The sequence below is a fragment of the Maylandia zebra genome, linkage group LG9 (assembly GCF_041146795.1).
Source record: "Maylandia zebra isolate NMK-2024a linkage group LG9, Mzebra_GT3a, whole genome shotgun sequence".
In the NCBI taxonomy this organism is placed as follows: Eukaryota; Metazoa; Chordata; class Actinopteri; order Cichliformes; family Cichlidae; genus Maylandia; species Maylandia zebra.
In genome coordinates, this window is record NC_135175.1 from 5,280,167 (window position 1) to 5,302,513 (window position 22,347).

Below are 22,347 nucleotides of genomic sequence, written 5' to 3' on the forward strand. Positions count from 1 at the left end.
CCTCGTGTGGTCAGCTGATAAATTAATGATAATCAGCCATATGGTGTGAAATTGTAATTACAACAATATAGAAGATGTCAGCAAGCCCACTTCCATACACACTACACTATGTTTAGACATCTTTGTGGGAACCTAAAATTGGCGTTTCTGAGCTTATGATTAGGTTGTGTTTGGGTTTAGGCGTTCGTTTTGGAAGGTTAGGGAAAGCATTATGTCAGTTAGATGCCCTCACGGAGATATGAAAATGACTGTGTGTGTGTACCGAATAGTTTAGTGCCATAGCACGTTTTTGCTTGTTGTCTCTGAGTCAGAATTAAACATGGAGAAGCAGTATTTCATTTTTATGCTCTACATATTTGGAACAAATTCCCATAAAAATTGAAGTCGGGCTCTCAGGGCTGCAGATTTTTGCATTTGTGAATTTATTCATATCTCATACAGTAATGTTTTTTCCTCCTGTTTGATCTGTAATTTTTTTATGTCTTTTCTAATATCTGGTGTTTTTTAAAATGCACATATGATTTATAGTATTGCTCCACAATCCGATTCTCACCCGAGAAAGAGAAGATTACACTTTAAAAGCACGATTAAAAAGACTTGAAAAGCTTTAAAGATCTGCATCGTCTACACTCATGTTATGATATCCTTTGAAGAACTGCGTAAATTCAATCCCAGCAGAAATTATACCTAATTTTATTACTGCACTGTGGCTGCAGAGTATTTTAAAGAGTCATCTGTGGGTTTGAATGCCTTATTGTCCTGCCTTATTTTTCTTCTTGAGATGTCTGGGGTTTTAGTTGGCAGTGTTATCTTTTTATCTTTCATCTTGGAAATTTATATTATTTATATATTTATAATTTAAAAATGTATAATACTTTTTTTAATCTACCAAATCTGTTTTTTTTTTTAATTTACATGCTATACATGTTTTCTTTGCTGGGATGTGAATTATTGTCTTTTTCTCTACGAACACATTTCTGATTTTCAAGACAAAGTCCAGCCTCCTGTTGTTGCAACTGGACTTCAGGAAAGAAGTAATCTTTACATCTCTCCCTCCTTCCTCTCCTCAGTCGCTGATAAAATGAATAGCCAGCTGTTTCTCTTTCTTCTTCAACAGATCAACCTTAATAGAAACGAGCTGACAGAGGGGCTGGGAATATGAAACCAAGAACAGGAGGGAGGAAGAGAAAGTGACACATAAACCTGAGGAGGGGGGATGGGTGAAACTGCACAGAAAGATGGGGAGATATCAGAGGACTGCAAGTTAAGCCAACCCAGTGTTGGTTACCCGTCTACATTCTTTGTAGCCATTCCTCTTTCTAACTTTCTCCCTCTCCTTTCTACACAGCAGCACAGGCTGAATACACACTCAGTCCTTCACATGTAGGTTATTTGCCCGTGTTTGCTCATTTATATTTAGAGATAATGAAGAGCTGCATGAACCAAAAACAATCAGTAGTGTAATACTGATGCATCACCAGGTTCTGTCCACCAGATGGCATCAGAGTAACAGTCCAAGCTCTGAGTCGCACTCAGACCATTTCAAGGTTACATTTCAAAGCTGAAAGGTTTTTTCCACTTTTCGTTCATTTTATATGAATTATTTTACTGATGTCGCCCAAAAACAAAGGAAAAGAAATCAAAGGCTGATTAAAAGAATTTGGACAATTTCAGCGTGACAATGTTTTTGTCTTGCTCCCAAACTTGAATATGGACATGCCTGTTCAAAACCACAGAACTCCCTGTCATGTTCTCAAACCAGTTGAGATGATTGTGTGTTACTGAGTTAAATTGCGCTCTCTCGTCAGTATACCTCTGCAGGTATGCCATTTGGACCAAGTGCCTTTCCACTCTCTATCCTCTTCATATCTATGTTTACTTCCTCCTTACTCCGCTGCACTTCCTGACTCAGTAACTGTGCTCCATCCATCTTCCTCTTTCAGTTCAACTACAGTTCACTATAAGCCTTTGCCGTGTCTCTCTCTCACAATACTCCTGCCTATCTCCCTGACTGTCCTGCTATTTTTCTCTAACTTCTTCCTTTGAATACTTTCCTGTACTTCCTTTCCAGTACTTCCTCATTCCACCATCGCTTCTCCAAGTCCTCTTTCCTCTGTCCAGATTATACACCAAATCTTCGTAGTTTTCCTCACAACTGTACTTTCCGAGTCCTCTGGTTACTCTTCCCTAGCACCCAGAGCCTGTCTCAGCTCCTTCCTGAACTCTGTGCAACATTCTTCAAATTCCACCATTTAACCTTGGCTCTGCATTCACTCACTTCCTCTTCCTGAATTCTGAAGTCATCCTATAGTCTGATGCTGTCTAGCTGCATTCTCCCCTATCACCACCTTAAAGGCTTCTGTGTTCTAAGTTGTAGTCCACCTGTTTGCACCTCCTTCAGTCTTATATGTTACATCATGTTCCTTCTTCTGAAAGTACATGTGCACCACAGCCATTCCCAAAATCTTGTGAGGTATAAAAACACACGGATAACATTCATCAGCACTCCTTTGACACCACTGGCCCCGACAGATTCAATATAGAAATCTCATTCTTTATGATATTCATGTTCGATTACTCCAACCCTTCTCATTTATTCAGGCTTGGCTTTTAAGGGACACCTCACTCTGTTCCTTAATATCAGGTACATACTAAGAGACAGTGATCTAACTTTCTGGTGCATTTATGTGCCCCACATACTGCACATGAAGCACATGTGTAGGGACACTTTTACTGAAATTTGAATAACCCTGAAGACGAACCCTGAAGTCATAGAGGTATGTTAATAGACAAGCCTTGACACTGTTCCCTACCCACAAACCACAAAACATATGCTTGTGAATTTAAATCAAAATACAACTGAAATAATGATAACAGCATGGATAAATGAAAGATTTGACAGTAGGCATTCACTGTCTTTATGCTTGTTGTTGTAGAAGTGTTCCTGACTTGGAAAAAAATCACGTGCAAATTGCTCGGTGGAATAACTATAAAAAACGTAGTAATATGGGCAAAAATCACAGATATCTGTATAATAAACAGTTAAACACACTCATTTAAATTAGGTAAAGACCTCGTTTATTAACAGTGCACCATTAAACCAGCAGTGTGTACTATGACAGCAAGGTAGATTGGGTGTGTGAATTAATGCTGGTAATGCAAAATCTTGAGCCTGAGGTTTGCCCAGAGGCACTACACAGTGCAAGAAATGACCAAAGTAGGCATATCCCCTCTCACTGCAGCTCTGCCTCATGGCAGCTTGCAAAATAATCACAAAAATGTAACATATTTTTGTGTTCATGGATGCAAATTGTAACATTTTGTGTGTGTATGTTAGTGAAAGGTGAGGTGTCACTATGGCAACCAGGACAACACAGTCTTGAAAGATGTGACAGCTGTTACATTTTGACTTAAACCATGGTAATTTCTTAAATGCCACCCAGTAGATTAATGCCTAAACCTAACAAAACCACATACTTGTAATTAATGAGGTATTTGGAAATCATACAAATAATGTGTAAAAACATCTGAGACATGAATGACTTAAACCTGAGTGTGGTGAAAGTCAAGATGTCTCTAAACAACCAACCTCCTTTTAGACTTTTTCTTTGCCCTTTAAACACTGGATACAGCATGAGACTGTCTTCATGAAAAGTCAAGTTCAGGAATGCAAAATAATGTTGGGAAAGCTGTGATGAGGAACACAAACGATTTGGAAATTTGCGTCCAGCAAATCTCACTGTATGATCGCGTCACATTTGACCTCTGACCTCTGTCAAGTATGCTATGTTTATTGCTGCCATTGTTTGAAATGACAACATATAGACATATAGGGAATTAGATATCGGGATTCTAAATATCAAATTACGTTTGGCTTCCAACATCTTCCTCAAGGTCAAATAAGGTCAAACTTTCAGTTCCTGCCCCAAGTGGAAGAGTTTAAGTACCTTGGGGTCTTGTTCACGTGTGAGGGAAGATCGACAGACAGATGGGTACTGCGGCTGAACTGATGTGGACGCTGTACTGGTCCGTCATGGTGAAGCGAGAACGAAAACGAAGCCCTCGATTTAGTGGTTTAGAGGGAGGTCAGGGCTTCTCTAGGCTGCTGCCAATGCGACCTGGCCCAGAAAAGCCGAAGAGGGCAGATGGATAGTTTGCATCCAAATATCACGTCACATTTGACCTCTGATCTCATTTTTACATTTCACATCTGCTTTCTCTTTAAGTTGAACCCGTAAGGTTTTGTAGTATTGTCAAAAAATGAGCTGCCTAGTGGGTTAGAAATATACTGTAGTATAATATTATATAAGAAGCTCAAGTTATTTGTGTCCAGTTATTTATGAATCAACACCTATTATCCATTTCCTGCTCCTACATAATGTTTGTGTAATCACAGTAAACACCCGTCATGCTGCCCTTTTCTGATTTTTACTGCACTACAAACTTCTTAAAGTATGTTTAAAAAAGAACAAGGAAAACAAAATGAATATACATAAAACTAAATACTCCTCAGAGAGTGTGGTGCCTTGGTGAGGCTTTAATTCTGTGAATGCATCCTGGTTTTATTTGAAAATGCAATTTCTTTGTATTCTTACTGTTTGGGGGGTGGGTGCAAAAATTCCCTGATGAATTTGTATATTTTCTCACTTACAAAGAAATGATGAGCCTCTAATTTTTACAGTAGTTTCACTTTAATGGAGAGAGACAGAAAAACAACCAAAAGGTCTAGAAAGGAAAATACATGAAATTCTAAATTAATTTGCATGTCACTGAGTGAAATAAGTATTTGATCTTCTACAAACCACTGAGAATTCTGGCTCCCACAGACTTGCTGTGAGCCCACATGGCACACAGATTACGATCAGTCAATCAGTTACAAATACTCCTGATGTCAATTTGTTATGTCTATAACACAAATCCATTTTTTCCAGTCCAACATCTCCACCACCATGGGCAAGACCAAAGAGATGTCAAAGGATGTCAGGAACAAGATTGGAGACCCTCACGAGGCTGAGGTGGACAACAAGACCATCAGCAAAAAACACTTGATGAGAAGGTGACCACTGTTGGTGCGATTATTCAGAAATGGAAGAAATAAAAAATGACCATTAATCACCCTCAGTCCGGATCTCCCTGCAAGATCTTGTTTCATAAGTACGAGCTCATCCTTAAGTTTGCCAATGAACAGCTAACTGATTCAGAGAAGGCTTGGAAGAGAGTGCTGCAGTCTGATGAAAACGAAATCTAGCTTTCTGATTGAACCGTCCATGTTTGGAGGAAGAAAAATGCAGAGTATGACCAAAAAAACCCATCATCCCCACAGTCCAAGCATGGAGGTGGAAACATTATGCTTTGGGGCTGTTTATCTGCACAGAAAGACTCCACTGCATTACACTTTCATTGGTAGTGCCTTCGGTGGCTCCCCTGAGAGTTTATGACGTCCTGCCCACTTCACCTGCGGCTTTATCAATGGTGTCTGGTTGCCAGGTCAACACTGGAAGTGTGTGGCTCAGGGAGACAGAAAGAGAATTGTATTTGGCAAATTTAAGTGACAAATGGTGACACTTGATAAACGTTCGCTGAAAAGACTGAAGTGGCCATAAATGAAAGCAAAGAATACTGCTGATTGACATACTACCTGCTAGTAAATACGTTAACGGCTCACCTAGGTAACCGGAGCTGTAGTCACTAGCTGGCAGCTTGAAAGCGACACTGCTTTACACGAAAACATTTTCAGAAATACGGGATTTCCAGCTTTCACTTGTACTCATCCTCAACCTGTATTCATATACATACGAAAATGTCTGTTCTGCAGGCACAGCATCGACAATGCGAACACGGTTGCCTGGGACGGAGTCGCATTTCCTGCTTGAACTAAGTTCCAGCTTTCCTTTCGTCTTTCCGTCTTTAGCTTCTGTTGTTTTGGCGGAGGGAGTAATGCGAGCGCTTGCTATCGCGTGCGCGTAACTAGGTACATGAGCGGAGGGAGTAGAGATGAGGAGGTAGCGCACGCGAGGCAGAAAACCCGCTTTCGGATTGGCTGAGAGACACTGGTACCCAGCTCAGTGAAGCTCGAGAAATTCGCCTCAAACGACCGGAAGTTCCACCGGAAATCGCATTCTTACATTGTCATGCAACAAACTGTAAGAAAATAATATTTGGGATGGAATACATTTCCACACAAAGTATTACGTCACATTTCATTATATCAGATAAGCTGAGTTCGGAAAATACTGACCAAAAACTTCGCGGTATTCGGTTTTCTGACGGCGTGTTTTGGCCGCATCCTGGGACGTGCTCGCGGTTGCTGCTAGCTTTACTTTGGTCCAGAGAAAGAGTGAAGGATGTGACTGAAGCCTCTTTCGCGTGCCTCATCGGCCCTGACTCACTACGCCGTTTGTGTACACTCCTACTGCACTTTGCCTACGAAATGGAGCTCGATGGAAATTAGCAAGCGTGTACCTCTTTGAATTCCCACCCTTACCTTTGGAGAATGATCCACCGGCAGGTTATTTTATCCCAGGTAGGTCGCCTCCATTGTTGCCTTAACGTTGATGTAGTGTCATATCCTGCCAGTCTCCAGCAGCGGGCCCAGCGTTCGGTAACCCGCATTTATGTCATTCTCTTCCGTGTGGAGGAAACGTTACGCTGAATTGTTTAAACAGTGAGTGATTTATTGTAACAGTACATAACGTCAGCAAAAATATCAAGTACATAGCCGCAGCATTTAGACAGAGTGCCTTTTCAGAGGCGGTTTACTTTAAAGCCAAACGTGTTTCCCCAGTAGCTTAATTTTCTATTGCTGCAAGGGCGTAACATCCTTTAAAGTTGTTATTTTGTGTAATAAAACATCTAAATTGAGACTGTGTCAGCTGTATTACACGTGCCGAATTGAAGGGTGGCGACTGCTGTATGAAGACATTAAGCCATGTTTCAGTGAAAACCTTGCCCTTCTCTGGTAAGCAGCGCTGCATTAAATTAATTAATTTCTTGAATGATGTTTGGCGTGAATGTATTGGCGCTGAAGATGTCGGGGCCCTACAGCGTCGCACTGAGTTCTTCCTCCTTATTTGTAATGTACCACGAGCAGGCTATACAAGAGAAAGGCTTACCCCCTCCGGTCTTTGTGCGAGGATTCCCATCCACAAAATCCTCTTAAATACTGGAGCCACACATGATCTGTGTATTTCCTTTTGTTTGCTTCTGTTCTTTGGAGACATGATAATAATAATAATAATAGAAAAGGTATAGCCACGAAGGGATGCATATCACCAGTGATGGTGTTTGTCTAGCTGTCAAGCTGCTGAGTAAATTGTGACCCACATAAATCCCTGTAACAATGGGGAAAAGGCAACGTTTACTAGGTATTGCACACTACCATTTGGTTCTTACTATGAACTCAGATCTTCCAGTATCAATAGGGCAAACCTATTTTTTGCTGGGTTTTCTGTTCCGCTTCTGAATGGATGCCACTGATTTGCCACCAGCTATTTTTAACATATTCATAATTATGCACATAGGTATGGTTGGTACTAATTAATGGTGGATATTCTCATATATGCAGTATTTTTGTTGTATAATGTCAATGATGTTCATAGTTCCTTTAACTGCATGCAAGTCTGCAGTGGTTGGCTATCACCAGAGGTGAACTCAGGTTGTTTATGATGAATATGAGAACCAGACCCTGATGTTTTCATGTATCACCCACTCCACTGTAAGTCACACAGGGCTGAATAATGTTTCTACTAGAAAGCCTAAGAGGTTTGAGCACATCTTTGTGACCTGAGCTCTGAAGATAAGCTTTTTATGTTTATCTTTCTGTGGGCATTGCAATAAGTAAAACGATAAGCAATTTGAAATTGACAAGCACTGTTTTCTTTGAGTGGTTCACCTTCTTATGCTAAGAAATGTTAATCAAGCAGGCTCAAGTGAAAAGGATTTTTCTAATGGATTGTCAGATTTAAAGCATGATAAACCAGAAAAGCACTTTGTTATTTTAAGGGAAATCCCTGCTTAACCAATCCATTCTTCTGTTTGATTGGGGTCTCTGATTATTGAAAAAAGCATAATCATAATTATTTCTCAGTTATTTATTTTGATTGTTAGTTAATATTAACATTCACCAGGTGGATGTTGAACTACTTGGGGGTAGGGTTAGGTTTCATGCGAACCAAGTGTAGTTTCAGAAACCTGAAATTAATTGTTTTCAAATGAATTCTCTTCCATGCATTTTGGCTTTATAGATCTTCACTTGTGAGATTACATTTGGATACACCAGGTAGATGAAAACTTTGTTGTTTTGTTCCAACAGAACTAAACAATGAGTGACTTTTGGCTAAGGTGAAACACTCATTTGATTTAAAACACAAGACAGAATAATCTCATAGTGAAAATAAAAAAAAATTAAGCCCTTTACCCAGATTTTCTTTATTCATAATTAAATGTAACACAAGTTCTGATCCAATCAGCTGAATGTTGCATTATCTTTACATAATTCAGCATCATGGTGGATTGCATATGTAAAAACATATTAGTTACACTGGCAAGAAGAAAGTCAGATTTATCGAGAGAATTCTGTCAAAGCAAATAGAAGTGCAACATTTTCTGTTTGGCTGGAGAGAGGCCAAGTCAGGTCAACATGTACAGAAAGAGGAGCAACACAGTTACTGTAGCAAGACAGAGCGTTCTCACTCCCGAGGCGTAACATGTCGACGTTTTGTCACGTCCCGCGGCGTTCCTGAGGAACGCGAAAGGAGACCTTCGGCGTTCTTATGGTACGCGGCGGGTTATGGCTGGAATCCAGTGCAATGACGCTCCCGCGGGAGTAGACGTTCCAGCCCTGTATTCCAGCCCTAATCCTAACCTTATCCCTAGCCCTGACCATAACCTTATTCCTGACCTTAACCAGGACTTTAATGATGTTAAATAGCGTGTTTCTAAGCGATTTGAAGAATAAGAGCAAACATGTGTAGGTTCAGTCCAGACGGTTCTCATATTTCCTCTTTTTCCGAGGTCGTCATTTAGGAACGTGGTGGGTAGCCGAAAACGTAATATGGTGACGATTTGTCACCTAGCGTAAAATGTTACGCTTTGGGAGTGAGAACGGGTTGAGCAAGAGCAGGTTAAACATGTCTTTGTCTGCTCATGCTAACTGTCATGGCAACTCGGATACAATCAAAACAACACCCAATATGGGAAAATGCTGTTGAGTGGTGATCAGGTAATGATATATAATAATTAAAACTACCATGATGTTCCTGCCACAGCTGGCTGCCTAACATTATGTCCTGACACCTGACAGTTTTTCAGCAGAATAAATGACAACATAAAAATTGATCTAAGCAAGCAGGAATACTGTAAATAAGCCATACAATAGTTTAAAAAGAAATATGAAAAATGGAATAATTTAGGATAAGTGCAGCAGCTTCTGCCACTTAGCTGTAATGTAATCATTTCATACTTCAGCCTGTTAAAAGACACTGCTTAAATGTATATGCAAGAAACAGAAGAGGCAGATTTCCAGTAATAAAAGTGTACTTGATAGAAGATTATCACTGCATGAGAAGTGTAGCCTGTAGCTTTTTTCATTCAAGACGTTTAAAGGACTAAAGGTAGTTTAAAGGTTTCTTTTTAGTGAGTTTTGCAGAGAAAAGTTGTACGCAGTCAGAAGCTCTACCAGCACTTATTATAGTTTGGTGAGTATCAAAGCTCACAATACAAAAAAACTCAACGTAAGCAACACTTACACTGTTTTCTAGCTGTTTAACCTTTCAAGTGAGAGAAAAAAGTGTGCAAGCTATCATAAAGTGGCCATTTACTGCATGATGACAGCAACTGCTGCAACCAACTAACTTGATTAATAAAGTGGAAATTGTTTGATCATGGATTATTTCTGTCTCTAATATGATTGTCCTAGTATTGCAAGCTTTAAACAAAAACAACATCTGCAATTGAATTGTGTGTAGTTGGGGACTGGTAAAGATTTTCAGTGTTTTCAGTTTTGTGTGTGTTTGTTAGCAGTCACTGCTTTGTGTCACTTGGTTTGATTTAGACAGTAGCGACAACTGTACAACATGTTTATCAAGTTTACTGGGACATTATAAGAAGCAGAGTATGCCATTGGTCTTTATTCCTAATGATGTGGCATAATAGCAGTTTTTTTGTTTCAGTCCTTTAACATCCCTTTTATAATTTTATCATGGCTAAATTGTGGATATTTTAATATTGAACGATTCAAATAATGCTGAGAGATAATTTGATTTTAATGACTTTTCTCATCTAAATAAAATATGGAAGGAATTAATTCTTCTTTATTCCCAGGAAAGTTAATTTGATTTTGTGCATCAAAATGGGCTGTGTTAAGTGTCTACAGAGGGAGGACCCCAGACTCATCCTCTTAAATAACTTGCGCTACTTTACCACTTTTAGCACAACAGACCCAATCTGATCCTCCACACTAGAGTTTTAAAGCCTGTGCTGAAACCAAGGGAAAAAAAGATACTTAATACTAGTGGTGCGACAGATCACGGTTGATCCGTAATCCGAACCGATCCCACTCCACGGTTCGGCACGCACGTGATCCGAAGATTCGATAAAGAAGAAAAAAGTATGTGTATGGTGCACGTGGTGGGTCTGTCAAGCGATAGTTATGGCCAGCGCTAGCAGTCCAAGTAGAGGAGCAGAGGAGTTTGCAGCATTTAAGCAGCCCTTTGCTGCCCAATCCGACCGGGCTAAAGCTATTACAGAAGCTGTTGGGGTGTTTAGCTGCAGACGGGAGGCCGTATTCTGTTGTGCAAAACAAGGGGTTTAAACTATGATGAACGTGCTTGAGCCACGCTATGATGCGCGTCTGCTTTAGTGGCAAGATCGTACCCAGGCATGTATGAGCAGGAGAAGATTAAAGTTATGGCTGAACTGTCCCAGGCATCTTCTGTTGCCCAACTACAAACGGGTGGACCTCCAGGTCAACGGAAAGCTACGTGACCGCTCATTATATCACAGCGGAGTGGTAGATATAAAGCCCTGTACTGCCCTATATTGCACCTTAATTAGTTTTTATATAATTGCGTGGAATGAGTCTTGAGTTGAATGTTTTTAACAGGCAAAAAATACTTAAAAAGTTAATAAGTAAATGTTAAAAAAATTTCTTTTTTTCTTTTTTGCTGATCCGAAAATTGATCCGATCCGTGACTTAAAACCGTGAGATTTTCGATCTGGTGCACCACTACTTAATACCATTTGCAATGCCACTGGGGAAAACAGAGCAAAAAATGCTGTTATTAAAAAAATGGGAAAAGATTAGAATAACACACGGTAACAGCACCATTTAAGATGTCTGACGTAGTGCAAAAAACATGCCAACCACGTTAGCATTTATGAGAACTCTTTAATTTAGTGTGAAACTGGAGCTTTACTGACCTCTCAAACTCCTTTATGAGGAATGCTTTGGGAGGTTCGTTGTGCTGCTTGACTTTGTTGCCACCACTTTGTAGGGTCATTTGCACAATATAATATAATATCAAATATGTTGTGTCTTGGTCCAACTTTTTAAGCAGCTGCCTAAAGAGGTCCTTTTTTACATGTGACTACGTTAGTAAATTCCATTCATTCTTGACTTTTTCTGTCTAATGGAGTGCAGATTGCGAGTGCTCCTGCCACACTTGGTGGAGTTATTTGTTTACATTTATATCGAACATCACCAGCTGTTAGTGTGTCCTCGTCTGTAGCTCAGTTGTGTGTTGTTTCCACCTTTAATGGGAACAATATCTTGCTAATTAATGCGCTTTATTGGAGGTTTTTGAAGTAGCTGTCTTTTTCGACTCATCGGAGGCTGACATGTGGCTCTTGCTCTCAGATATATCCCGGCTTGTCTTGTTGCTGCTGCGTGCACTATAGAAAGTGCATGGCGTTGCTATAGAAGTGATTGCAGTATGACATTTTCATACCATGCAACAATTTAAACCAGTATTATCACAGATGATGAGATATGGCACAGCCTGAGAAGACTATTGTTGGTATTAAGACTATTATAAATCGGCATGCTGTTATGATTTTTAGTATCTCACAACCCGTTTTTTTCTTTCTTTTACTTCTTGGATAACACTACTGCACACACAGCATCAGGGCAAACATAGCATGCTGTTTATGGCCTAAAAGTGTTTTTCCTTAAGAAATTAAACTGTGGTCAGTATTGTGGTAGACCTCAGTTTCATTAAGCTGTCTTTCCATTGAATTTTTAATCCCACAGACAAAAACTCAAGAACAATAAAAAACAAAACGAAACAAAAGCTAAATTTACTTTGCCAGCTTACCAGCTTTGCGTGCAAGAAACACTCATGTGGAAGGCGTTATTCTGCAGAATGGAAATGTAGGGACACAAACAGATCTTAACAGGAAGAACTAGTATCTGCAAGTTTCATTACATGCAAACAGTATCAGTCAAAATATTCAATCCGCATCTAAAACTGCTGCTTGACAGTTAAATAACAGAACTGAAGTTGCATGGACTTACTCACTGGAGTTTGTGTACACCTTTAAGCATTATGGGAACTCTATTGTAGTTCTCAAAGTTTTTGTACTGTATATTGTAGCAGATACACTCAATGTTTGTGTGTCCCAAATACATGGGAGAACAACAGGAGTCTAACCTTCTCTGGGCAGGACCTCTTGTATCATTTCAGTACACTTTAGGTTTTTTCCTATTCTCAACTGTTATTGGCTACAGTACATAAAATGATCTCCAACAAAAGACATACATCAACACCAAACACACTAGACTGACACTGCAATGTTGTAATCAATCTGCAGATCTTTTCTCCTGTATTGTACTGTGTGTAGTTCTGTTAAATGATAGAGTAATTTGATGGAGTAACTCCAACTTACTTTTAAAAATAAAAACATTACATTATATTTAAACCAAGTTAAAAATGTCCTTTTCCCCAGCAACTGCTTGACATTGCTGGGAAAACCATTAGAGCTCTGCATTGATGGTATAGCCTAAGACTTCACTGCATCAGCAATCTGCTCTCGATCTGTTTAAAGTACAAATAGAAGTATTGATATTCGGTTTGTTATTAGGTTTTACCAAGAGCACAGGTCATGTTTCTGATTCAGAATTGAGCGGATTGTTACTTTGTATTACGTCGTTTTAGCAATTTGCTTTGATTCTGTTTATAGGTCTACAGTACATTATTTACAGGGACCAATAAGATCGACGGGTACATTAGCAAATGGGTCCAGTCTTAGTTTAAAAGCACCAGTGGGTGGGGGGGTCAAATTTAGCGCTGTTACAAAATTAATGGGTTTGGGTTCAGTTAGTGTTACAAGCTGTGCTGAAAGAATATTTGATTGTATGAATGAAACTTCATTCGAAAGTGACTATTTATTATGAGCCTAATACAAAATCCAATCCTAACCATAGCCAATGGCCAGTTTTGAGATGAAGTGAAGACTCTACTAAGTGACCACATTCCTGATGATAGTCAGGTCATCACTCAGATTAATACTAGTTCTGTAGTACACTGTGTTTTGCAATACTGTGTTCATGAAACTCATGAAACGTGTTCATGAAAATCATTATGTTAAGTCCATGTTGCTCTCATGTGCTTATATTGGTCAGGGAGCTCTCTGTTGTAGTGCTATCACAGTAAAGGCTTCCAAATCTCTCCCATACTGGACTGAATGTGATTATACCAGTTAATTGTGCAAATGTAAGAATAAGCAGGAAGTACAAGTGGGGACATTTCCTAGGAGAGTTTTGCCTTAGTGTAGCTAGCTATGGCACTGTACTGATGTGTAGCTATGAAACTAATGAGCACTGTAGGGATTTGAATGTGACTGTATAGTTTTTGTCTTCTCTCTTATTTGCATATGTGTGTCACACATGAGCATTGTTTTTTTGATGCATATGTAGTCAGTGAGTGTGTACTCAGTGTATCTTTAACTGTTAGTCAGGCTGTTAGAAAATAGAAGGGTGAGTAAGAAAATATGAACATAAGGTATCAGTGTGTTGGGATGTAATATTGATCATTTTTTCATTCACACTGACGTGCAGATATGACCTGACTCTCCAGTCGCAGATGTCAGACTGTCCTTGAGTACATAAACTTTTACTGTATTGTGTTTAGTCACAGAAATAGAACAAGTGCATTTAAAGATTTGTTGTTTATCCTGATTAATGGAAGAAAATTAAACTCTTGCTGCAGGCTCAATCATATTCTGTCTTATTCAAATTTTTGTCTCCCATTCTTTAACCTCTGGGCCGTTTTTAGCATAGCTGCTTTTCCTGTAGTAGGTCAGTCTGTAGTAGTCCTGTTACATCTCTTGGTCTTCTGCTTCTCATAGATACTCTGCAGTCTGGCCAGAGAGTAATCCTTCAATTTGCTTTTCATTTTTGGCAAATGGACGAAGTTGCAGGGAGGCAAATCTGGCAAGTGGTCCAGCTGGTGAGCAAAGTTTATGTTGGTGTTCCAGAAAAGGTGCCTACGTGATGTTTTTCCTGCTTGCCAACACCAGCTCTGATTATTTGCGGTAAGTTTCCTCCTCTAGCTAAGTGAGGATGTTACAGTGGAACTAGGGGCTGAGCTCACAGTGAAAAATCCTGTGCATAGTCCCGGCTTTATGACTGTGACATTGTAGACTTAGAGGCGAAATTCAAGCCAGATTTTGGAGAGTTACTGAAATTCGACTAGTTACATAAAATGATATGCCATTGCATGGCTATCTTTGGAGCTATTGTTGGGCTAATAATAAACACAGAAGCACGGAAATACTTTAGGGTGAGGGTTGAATTGTTCCTAATTACATGTTGGGGGTTAGTCTCTGGTACTTGATTGGCAAAGTTCTGTCGTAGGGCAGGAAGAAGACATGGTTTAATTGGATTCATTCTCCTTTTAAGGGGCTCTGCTGGGTGTGCTTGTGGGAATGCAGACATTTTGCAAACTTGCAGGGAGGCAGCTCTTGTGCTTGCATAATAAAGTTTGGTTGTGTATAAGTCAATGGGAAAATAACCTGTCACCTACGCAAATACTTTGCTGCTTAGTTGATGGTTTCATAGCTGGTGTCACATCTGATTGTTTATTTCATAAATTATTGCCATCAGATCAGGGTGTTGTTTAGGGTGGGCCTTAGGTGGAGACACCTGGGGACCTACACACACCTGAACTAAATCTAGGAGACACTGGGGGGTAAACTAAAAATAAGGCAAAAGAGTCTAAGAGAACTTGACAGAAACACTTAAAACAAAGACAAATACTAGACAAGAAACAAAAGGATACTGGAGATAATAAAAGAGATAATCGAAACCAATTTTAATATATCTGACATAAATTTCAATACAATTATTTTTTTTAAATACATTTTTTTTATTAAGGTGAAAATGTTTAATAATAAATATCAAATTTAAAAAAAAGTATTTCACCCTCAGAATGTATATTTATTCAGAACAGTGCGCATGTATTCAAATTGTTATGTATTTAAATGGTTAGAACCTGTTACTCTGATGTACATAACAAAGTCAGAATAACATATCATGATATTTAGAATGGCCACATATCATTCCCTGTATTACTCTCTGTTGTCAATATAAAAAGTGGCAGTAAGTTTTAAATAGCTGTATATGGCATTATTAGCACTTTGCCCTTCAGATCAATCTGGTGACCTTAGAGGAGATGTTAGCGGTGGAATATGGAATTATATTTTAAATCCTTATGCATTACTTTCTATATTTTGGCTGTACACAACATTTGTTAGAATAATGGTTACAAGACTTTTTGTCAATGTTCAACTAATACATGATTCAGTAAAAGGACTAGATGTTATAGTCCCTGATAATGCATTGCTTTAAATGGAGAGAATCTTGAGGGATGGCTGTTATGAGGAAAGGCAGCCCAGAAACTTTACCAACGGGACACATCGTTGTGTGCCTCAACTTTCGGTCTTTTACCCAAGCTAATCTGCAATTTTTCGGTTAGGTTTAGTGATTAGAGATGTGATCTAGATTATCTTATTAAAATTTGGGACACATCGTCAGTATTCATCGGGTGTTTCGGCCATTATGACTAGACACCCTCATCCAAGGAGGCCCTGCCAGGGGTGATCAGGGGTGTGTCACTGGTTTATGTTAAATTGTTATTTCTCTTCTTTCCTTTTTTTTTGTGTCTCCATGTGTATCTGCCCTGAGTAAGGCTAATCTTACGTTGTAGGCCACAGTCTTCAAGGTCATTAAGATGTAAGCCAAATTTCATAATCAGAATACTTTTTTAATCCCAGAGGAAATTATGTTTACATTTTAATGGATTGTTGAGCCCAATCTACACCTCTACAATGTTTTCTTTCTAAACTTTCTGAGCTTTCACCTTTACAGACAGACATTTATGGAAAATCCAAACCAAAATCGTAACTTCCATAGCAGAGGTAGAAAAAACAACAAAATAGTCCAGAACTTCTCAGAATCTCAGAAAACTCAGAAAATGCTCTCTTCAAGGCTGAATGAGCATATATTAGTGTTTTGCTTCTACAAATCAACACTTTTTCCGCTGTTGCCCCACATGTGGAAGTAATGCTACGTTTTGCTTGAAACTGCAAGTTATTGTGTATATTGTAACACTAATGGTGTGTTTCCCTCAGTGCCTCGGGACATTTTATGAGCCAGGGTGGCTGTTTGCTTATATAACACAGTGATAGTAGGCCTGGGGCTGTGTGGAGAGCGAGGATCCGTGGCACTTTTTTGCTAGTCCGTTAACCCTTGGTTACGTAGAGTGACACAGCTACTGCCCAGTCATCCCATAATAGTTAGTCTTCATCCTATCTATTCTTTTACTGATATTTATTTTTTATTGAAGTTTCATATTTTCAGGTTGTGATGAATTCACAGAAAACAACATTCAGAGACTTCTTGTTAATTTTTGTAGGGTTGCTTCTCCCCTGCAGGAACACTGACCATGTGAACATCTGCAGATGCACATGAAAAGTGATTTTTGTTGTATGTGTTGTAACTGTGTTGAGTCTATTTGTCTGTTCTATCTGTGCTATATTTGTGTGTTCTCCATGTCTCTGTTTCCACTTGTTTCTCCATCTGTGCTTCTTTTCTTGAAGTATTCATATTTTTATCTGATAAAGATGAAGTATGAAAAGATGATGATGATGTTTCCCCCCCTAACACCCTACTTCACTTTCTCCTCTGCATTCACTGCTTCTGCTTTTTGTTTCTGTGGTTTGTAACACCCCACCGTTCTCCTCCCACTTCCCTCAGGTTTTGGTCTGCTTTGGGTTGACTGGTCATTATGCTGATGCAGCTCTGTAGTTTCAAGGTCAGTGCCCCCTCCTTCCTGCAATCACTCTCCAGCTTCTTTGTATGTGTACCTCCACCCAGCTTCTGTTGTGCATTTACGAAAGCTGCTGCAAATTTTACACACACACACACACACACACACACACACACACACACACACACACACACACACACACACACTGGTTGGACGATAAAAAAAAAATCTTATTTGTAAACTGTAAAAACTCCACAACTGTATTTTAAATAAATACCATAGCTATATATGATAAACTAAAACCTTAATTGACTCGACTTACAGCTTAAAGTGCTACAGAACAACACTCACAAACTGAAAACTGAAAACTTTGGTCAGTTCCAAAGAAATAAAGTAGTCATAGTACAAGAAAAAAAACTACCTCTACACGGCATCAGTTTTTTGTATACAAACAAACAGTTTTCAGTTATTGGGTAGAAACATTCAAATGTAAAGAAAGGAGAACAAAAACAAAACTGGCACCTAATTTTGGTCTGCTTATTCTTTAAACGGTACACCTTTGTTCACATGAAGTACAGTACTGTGTCGATAGAGTGGGCAGTGAGTTGTAATCAAGGTCAGTTACTTTAGTCAGTGCATGCTGCTCTGCTTCTTTCCTGAACTTTAAATAATCAATTCCCCAATTTCTCAACAATGTTGTCATCTTTTGAACCTTGGGCTGTATCCGCTGACGTCAGCAGTGTCAAAGCATCCTGTGGTCTCACTTGGAGTCCGGTACAGGCAGTTTTTCAAATTGGTAGAGTCCATATGAATTATTTTTCTGGCTTTTACCTGTACTGCGAGTCGAGTGTTTTCACCAGTGCATGAAACCACATATTTTTAGATACAAGTTTGTAATGGCCATTTTCTTTGTGCGTATTTATTACACGGCGTGCTGTGGGGAAAGGCCTGTTCTAATGTTTGTGTCACGATCTGGTACAGGGATTCAAGCGCAGAGCGGTAAGGTATCTCCAAGGTGTGGTTTATTTACAGTGCAGTGCAATATATGTACAGTGAAGGGATCCAAAACTCCGGGGGGGAAATCACAGGGTAACTCGCTCACGTCTTCTTCTCTCACACTCATACACTTTCCCGCAGCAGGGAGGTCGCAGGTCCGGGGGGGGGGGGGATCTGAAGCAGACGAGAAGGCAGGTCACCAACTAATCACAAGTCACGGATATGAAGCACAAGAGCTGTGAGAACACTAACGTTAGGGGTACAATCATCCAGCGACGAGAGGATCTGTGTTCCAGCCTCAAATAGTGCTCCCGGTGATGATGGGTGAGTGTTGTCAGGTGTGTGTGTGGGCCAAGGGCGGGAGCCCACAGTGAGCTCCGCCCAGGCAGAGAGGGAGAAAACAGCAACAGCAATTGTAGCCTTGTGGGGCCGACCGGGCAGGCACGGAGACCATGACAGTTTGAGTCTAAGGTTGATTTTGAGCACCTGACAGCTCTTTTTTTGCTTCTCCTCCCTAAACTCTCTTTGATTACTCTTTCACCTGATCCTTGCGTAGGTGGTAGAAGAGGTTTGTCGTGTTTGAGTCTGGGGTGGGGACCGGTTTCCTTCATAATTTGCATAGTACAGTTTTCTGGTCCGTGTCAGACTTTTCAGAACCATGTCCATGCTAGCCCCTCGTTTAGAAATAAGGTCCTCGTATTGTTTTGACCGGTCCTTCTGTTTGTCATCATTTCAGTTTATTTTGAAAAATCTCAACAGGATCTTAAGCTTTATTGTGAAAGGTTTATGTGGAAAATAAAGAAGAGGACGGCGGCTGGGTTTACCGCCGTTGTTCCTAACGGCAACGCGTGAAAACAGTCGCCTGTCTGTTTTAAATATAAGATAAAGAGAGAACTTTAAAAAATTAATATGGCAACTACAGTGTCCATCAAAACGATGAAAAAATATTGCCGTAAACAGTTTATTTTGCGACACCACGACACAAACAATAGCGTAAAATGAAACGATAGACGTTTTCATGTTATTTTGGTCAGCACCCTCTGTCCATAATAATGTAAAACTGGCTTCACTGTCAACAGTGAGACTAGTGTTGCAGCAGCTTTAAGTTCATGTCAGTTGACCTGAGTTGTTCCTGAACACCCTAACTAATCTGAGGGTCTTCTTGCAGACTTTGGCAAAGCGGTGACACATCCAAATAACTTGTACTCTCATACAGTTGTTTGGACTGATGATCTTGGAATCTGGAGTTGCTTAGAAATGGCTCTAAGAGACATTCACAACTTGTGTAAATCTGCAATCCTCGTTCATAGCTCTTCACTGAGCTCCTTGGACTTTTCCGTTGTATTGACAGTGAGTGCTGTCAAACAAATCCTTTTTATGCTGGCAAAGTTGTAGTTAATCATACTAACAAAAAGTTAATAGGCCTTGGCTTTCACAAATATAAAAGACATCATAGAACCTTCAGCACCACCTCTCTACAGTCTGTCAAACTGAAATGTTTCAGATCATCCAAAAATTCTAATATGAGACAAAAATAAACCAAGTAAATACAAAGAATGATGAGTGTGCCCATGTCTCCACCATGTTTGATAGATGTCATGGTATGCTGAAGATCACGAGTTGTGCCTTTCCTCCTCCATGCTGTTTTCTTCCCATCATTCTGGCGCAAGTTAATTTTTTGTAGAACTTTGCAGGCTCTTCCATTTGCCGAGGGTAACTAGTGGTTTGCCATTCTTGTAACCCTCTCTGTCTCTTGATTGTACACTTTGGACATCAAGTTATTTTTCTTAATCAAGAAAAGAATTCTGGTATCGCCCACATAAGTTTTGTTCTGAGTCTTCCAGGCCTTTTGGTGTTGCTGGATGTAAGTGATGCAACAGAAAGAAAGCACTGGCCAGTTTTTGCTTTCTCTCTGATAGGTTTATTTTTATTTTTTCAGCATATTGATGGCCTCGGTGAAAACCTGACACATCCAAGTTGAACATTCAGAGTGCCCTACATATATTTTATTTGTGTGGCTGCCAAGGAATAATAGGCAGAGACCTAATAGACCTGACCATGAAACAGCTTGTACATCAGTTGACCAATTCCTGTTGAGACTCTGAAAATGTGGTTATATATCTCAGAATGGCTGTAATTTCTACTGTGATCCTACCATTACTGTAGGATCTGCTGTACAATATAAAGCGCCTTGAGGCGACTGTTGTTGTGATTGTGACTGTTGTTGCGCTATATAAATAAAATTGAATTGAATTGAATGCCATGCTTTTGTTAAAAACTGTTAAGAGCTTCAGTACAGAGACAGAATTACAAAAACTGTGTCATCATCTAACTGGCTCACTGTCAGTGTTCAAATGGGACCCACAAGCTGACACATCAGCATATTAACTTAGGGCACACAGACTTACTATAACTAAGAGATAAAGCACAGACTATACACACATAATAATAAGGTGAAGGTAAATTCCACGATTGTTTTTTCGATTGGAAGTGTCAAATTAGAAGAGCAGAGGCAGTGGTGCGTCCCTACAGTGGCACAGGATGACTGGTAGGCTGATTTAACACTGATTTAGTAGCTTGCATTTCAGCTGTTGGTCACAGTTAAAAAACAATCTGCTAAACGATTAACAGAATATTGCTGTGTTAGCAAACACAAGCTGCTCCGCTTCTAGCTGGAAGAAGATCTGTGTTTGACGTCAGTCATCAGACAACATTAAAATACATGACCGTTTTCTGTTATCAGCGCATCATCATTGCATTGTTGTGCAACTGTGTGATCGAGTTGATATTGAGGATATTTTTTGTTTTGGTGTCCACCAAGCTGCAGCATAAGAGAGAGCACTGACCACCATAGTGATCAAAATGTGTATAAAAACGTGAATTCAGTCACTTTATTGTTTTAAACAAGTTTTTGACAGATTTCTCTTTTTTATTTTGTTTTTACAAAAGCCGGTCAAATAAAGTTATATTGTATATGAAAATGCACTTTTACATTTTAAAGAGGCCACAAATTTTCAACCACTGTAGGTACTTCGTGTTTTTGTAGCTTTGATTCTGCTAAAAGCTTCTTTCTGTGTATGTCGTTGCAGAACTTGTACCAAAATCGGTTCCTGGGCTTGGCGGCCATGGCATCCCCAACTCGCAGCAGCCAGACCCGCCAGCGCTGTAAGGATGCGGTTCGGCACAGCTATGGCCCTGAGTCCTTTGCTGTCAATGGCCTGAACCAGGATGCTTTTATGTTGGGACTGTCACGCTCCACCAGCGACACTGATCTGGTCTCTCCAGATGCACGTTCCACTCTTACCATCAGCTCTTCCCACTACATCATAGGCCAGTCCGAAGACCTGGTGATCACATGGGACATCAAGGAAGAAGTGGATGCTGGAGACTGGATTGGGATGTATTTAGTTGGTAAGATGTCACGTGCTTTGAGATTTTAGAGTTTTAAATATATTGACTCTGAAAGTAGTGTTAAAAAAATCTTATTTGTTTTTGTACAGTATGCTACTCTGGTTTGCTGTCCTCTGCTGTGATGGTTATCACGTCATGATTTTAGTGCCATTTGTCTTTGTTTAAAAATGGCAGCATAAGTCCCAGAGGTGGAAAATAAATCAAAGATGTGTGTAAATAGAGAGCACAAGTGGTTAGTTAGAAACTGGATATTACAGCATGCACAAACCACTTGTAGTCATTTACCTTACTTACTTTTCTGTATGTATTTATGTTATTGTTTGACTAATGGTAACATGTAGGCTTGCTAATGAAGCTTTAAGACACAAAGCAACAATGTAACTTCAGTGCTCTTCTCTGAAAAAGCTGATAGCTCTGAAGTCTGTGATATAGATTTTCATTCAAGCAGGCATGTCATGCATCAGGTAGTCTGTTCTAGATAGGCAATATCTGCAAACATACAGTCACATTAAAAACAAAGTACACCCAGTTAATTCCAAGGTTTTACATATCAGGCAGGTCTTAAAATGAGGTAAATACAACCCGAGATGAGCAACAGCACATGAGCTGTTATGTTAGAAGAAATAATTGTTGTATTATTATATCATAAATTATTTATTTAATAAACACTAAGCCA

At 39.6% G+C, this 22,347-nt stretch overlaps 1 protein-coding gene across 4 annotated transcripts in view; it reads left to right on the top strand.

The window, feature by feature from the left end:
• Positions 1–6,120: 6,120 nt before the first annotated feature.
• The window catches only part of hecw1a (HECT, C2 and WW domain containing E3 ubiquitin protein ligase 1a), a 98,338-nt gene continuing 82,111 nt past the window's right edge, over positions 6,121–22,347 (top strand). For 2 of the 4 annotated variants that reach the window (XM_012915548.4, XM_024803757.2), the window contains exons 1-3: positions 6,121–6,523; positions 17,252–17,309; positions 21,350–21,671. In XM_012915548.4, coding sequence (XP_012771002.2) covers positions 17,283–17,309; positions 21,350–21,671 — 349 coding nt within the window. In that variant the 5' untranslated portion in view covers positions 6,121–6,523; positions 17,252–17,282. The remainder of the gene's footprint in view (positions 6,524–17,251; positions 17,310–21,349; positions 21,672–22,347) is intronic. The other 2 variants (XM_024803755.2, XM_024803756.2) reach the window with 1 other exon arrangement.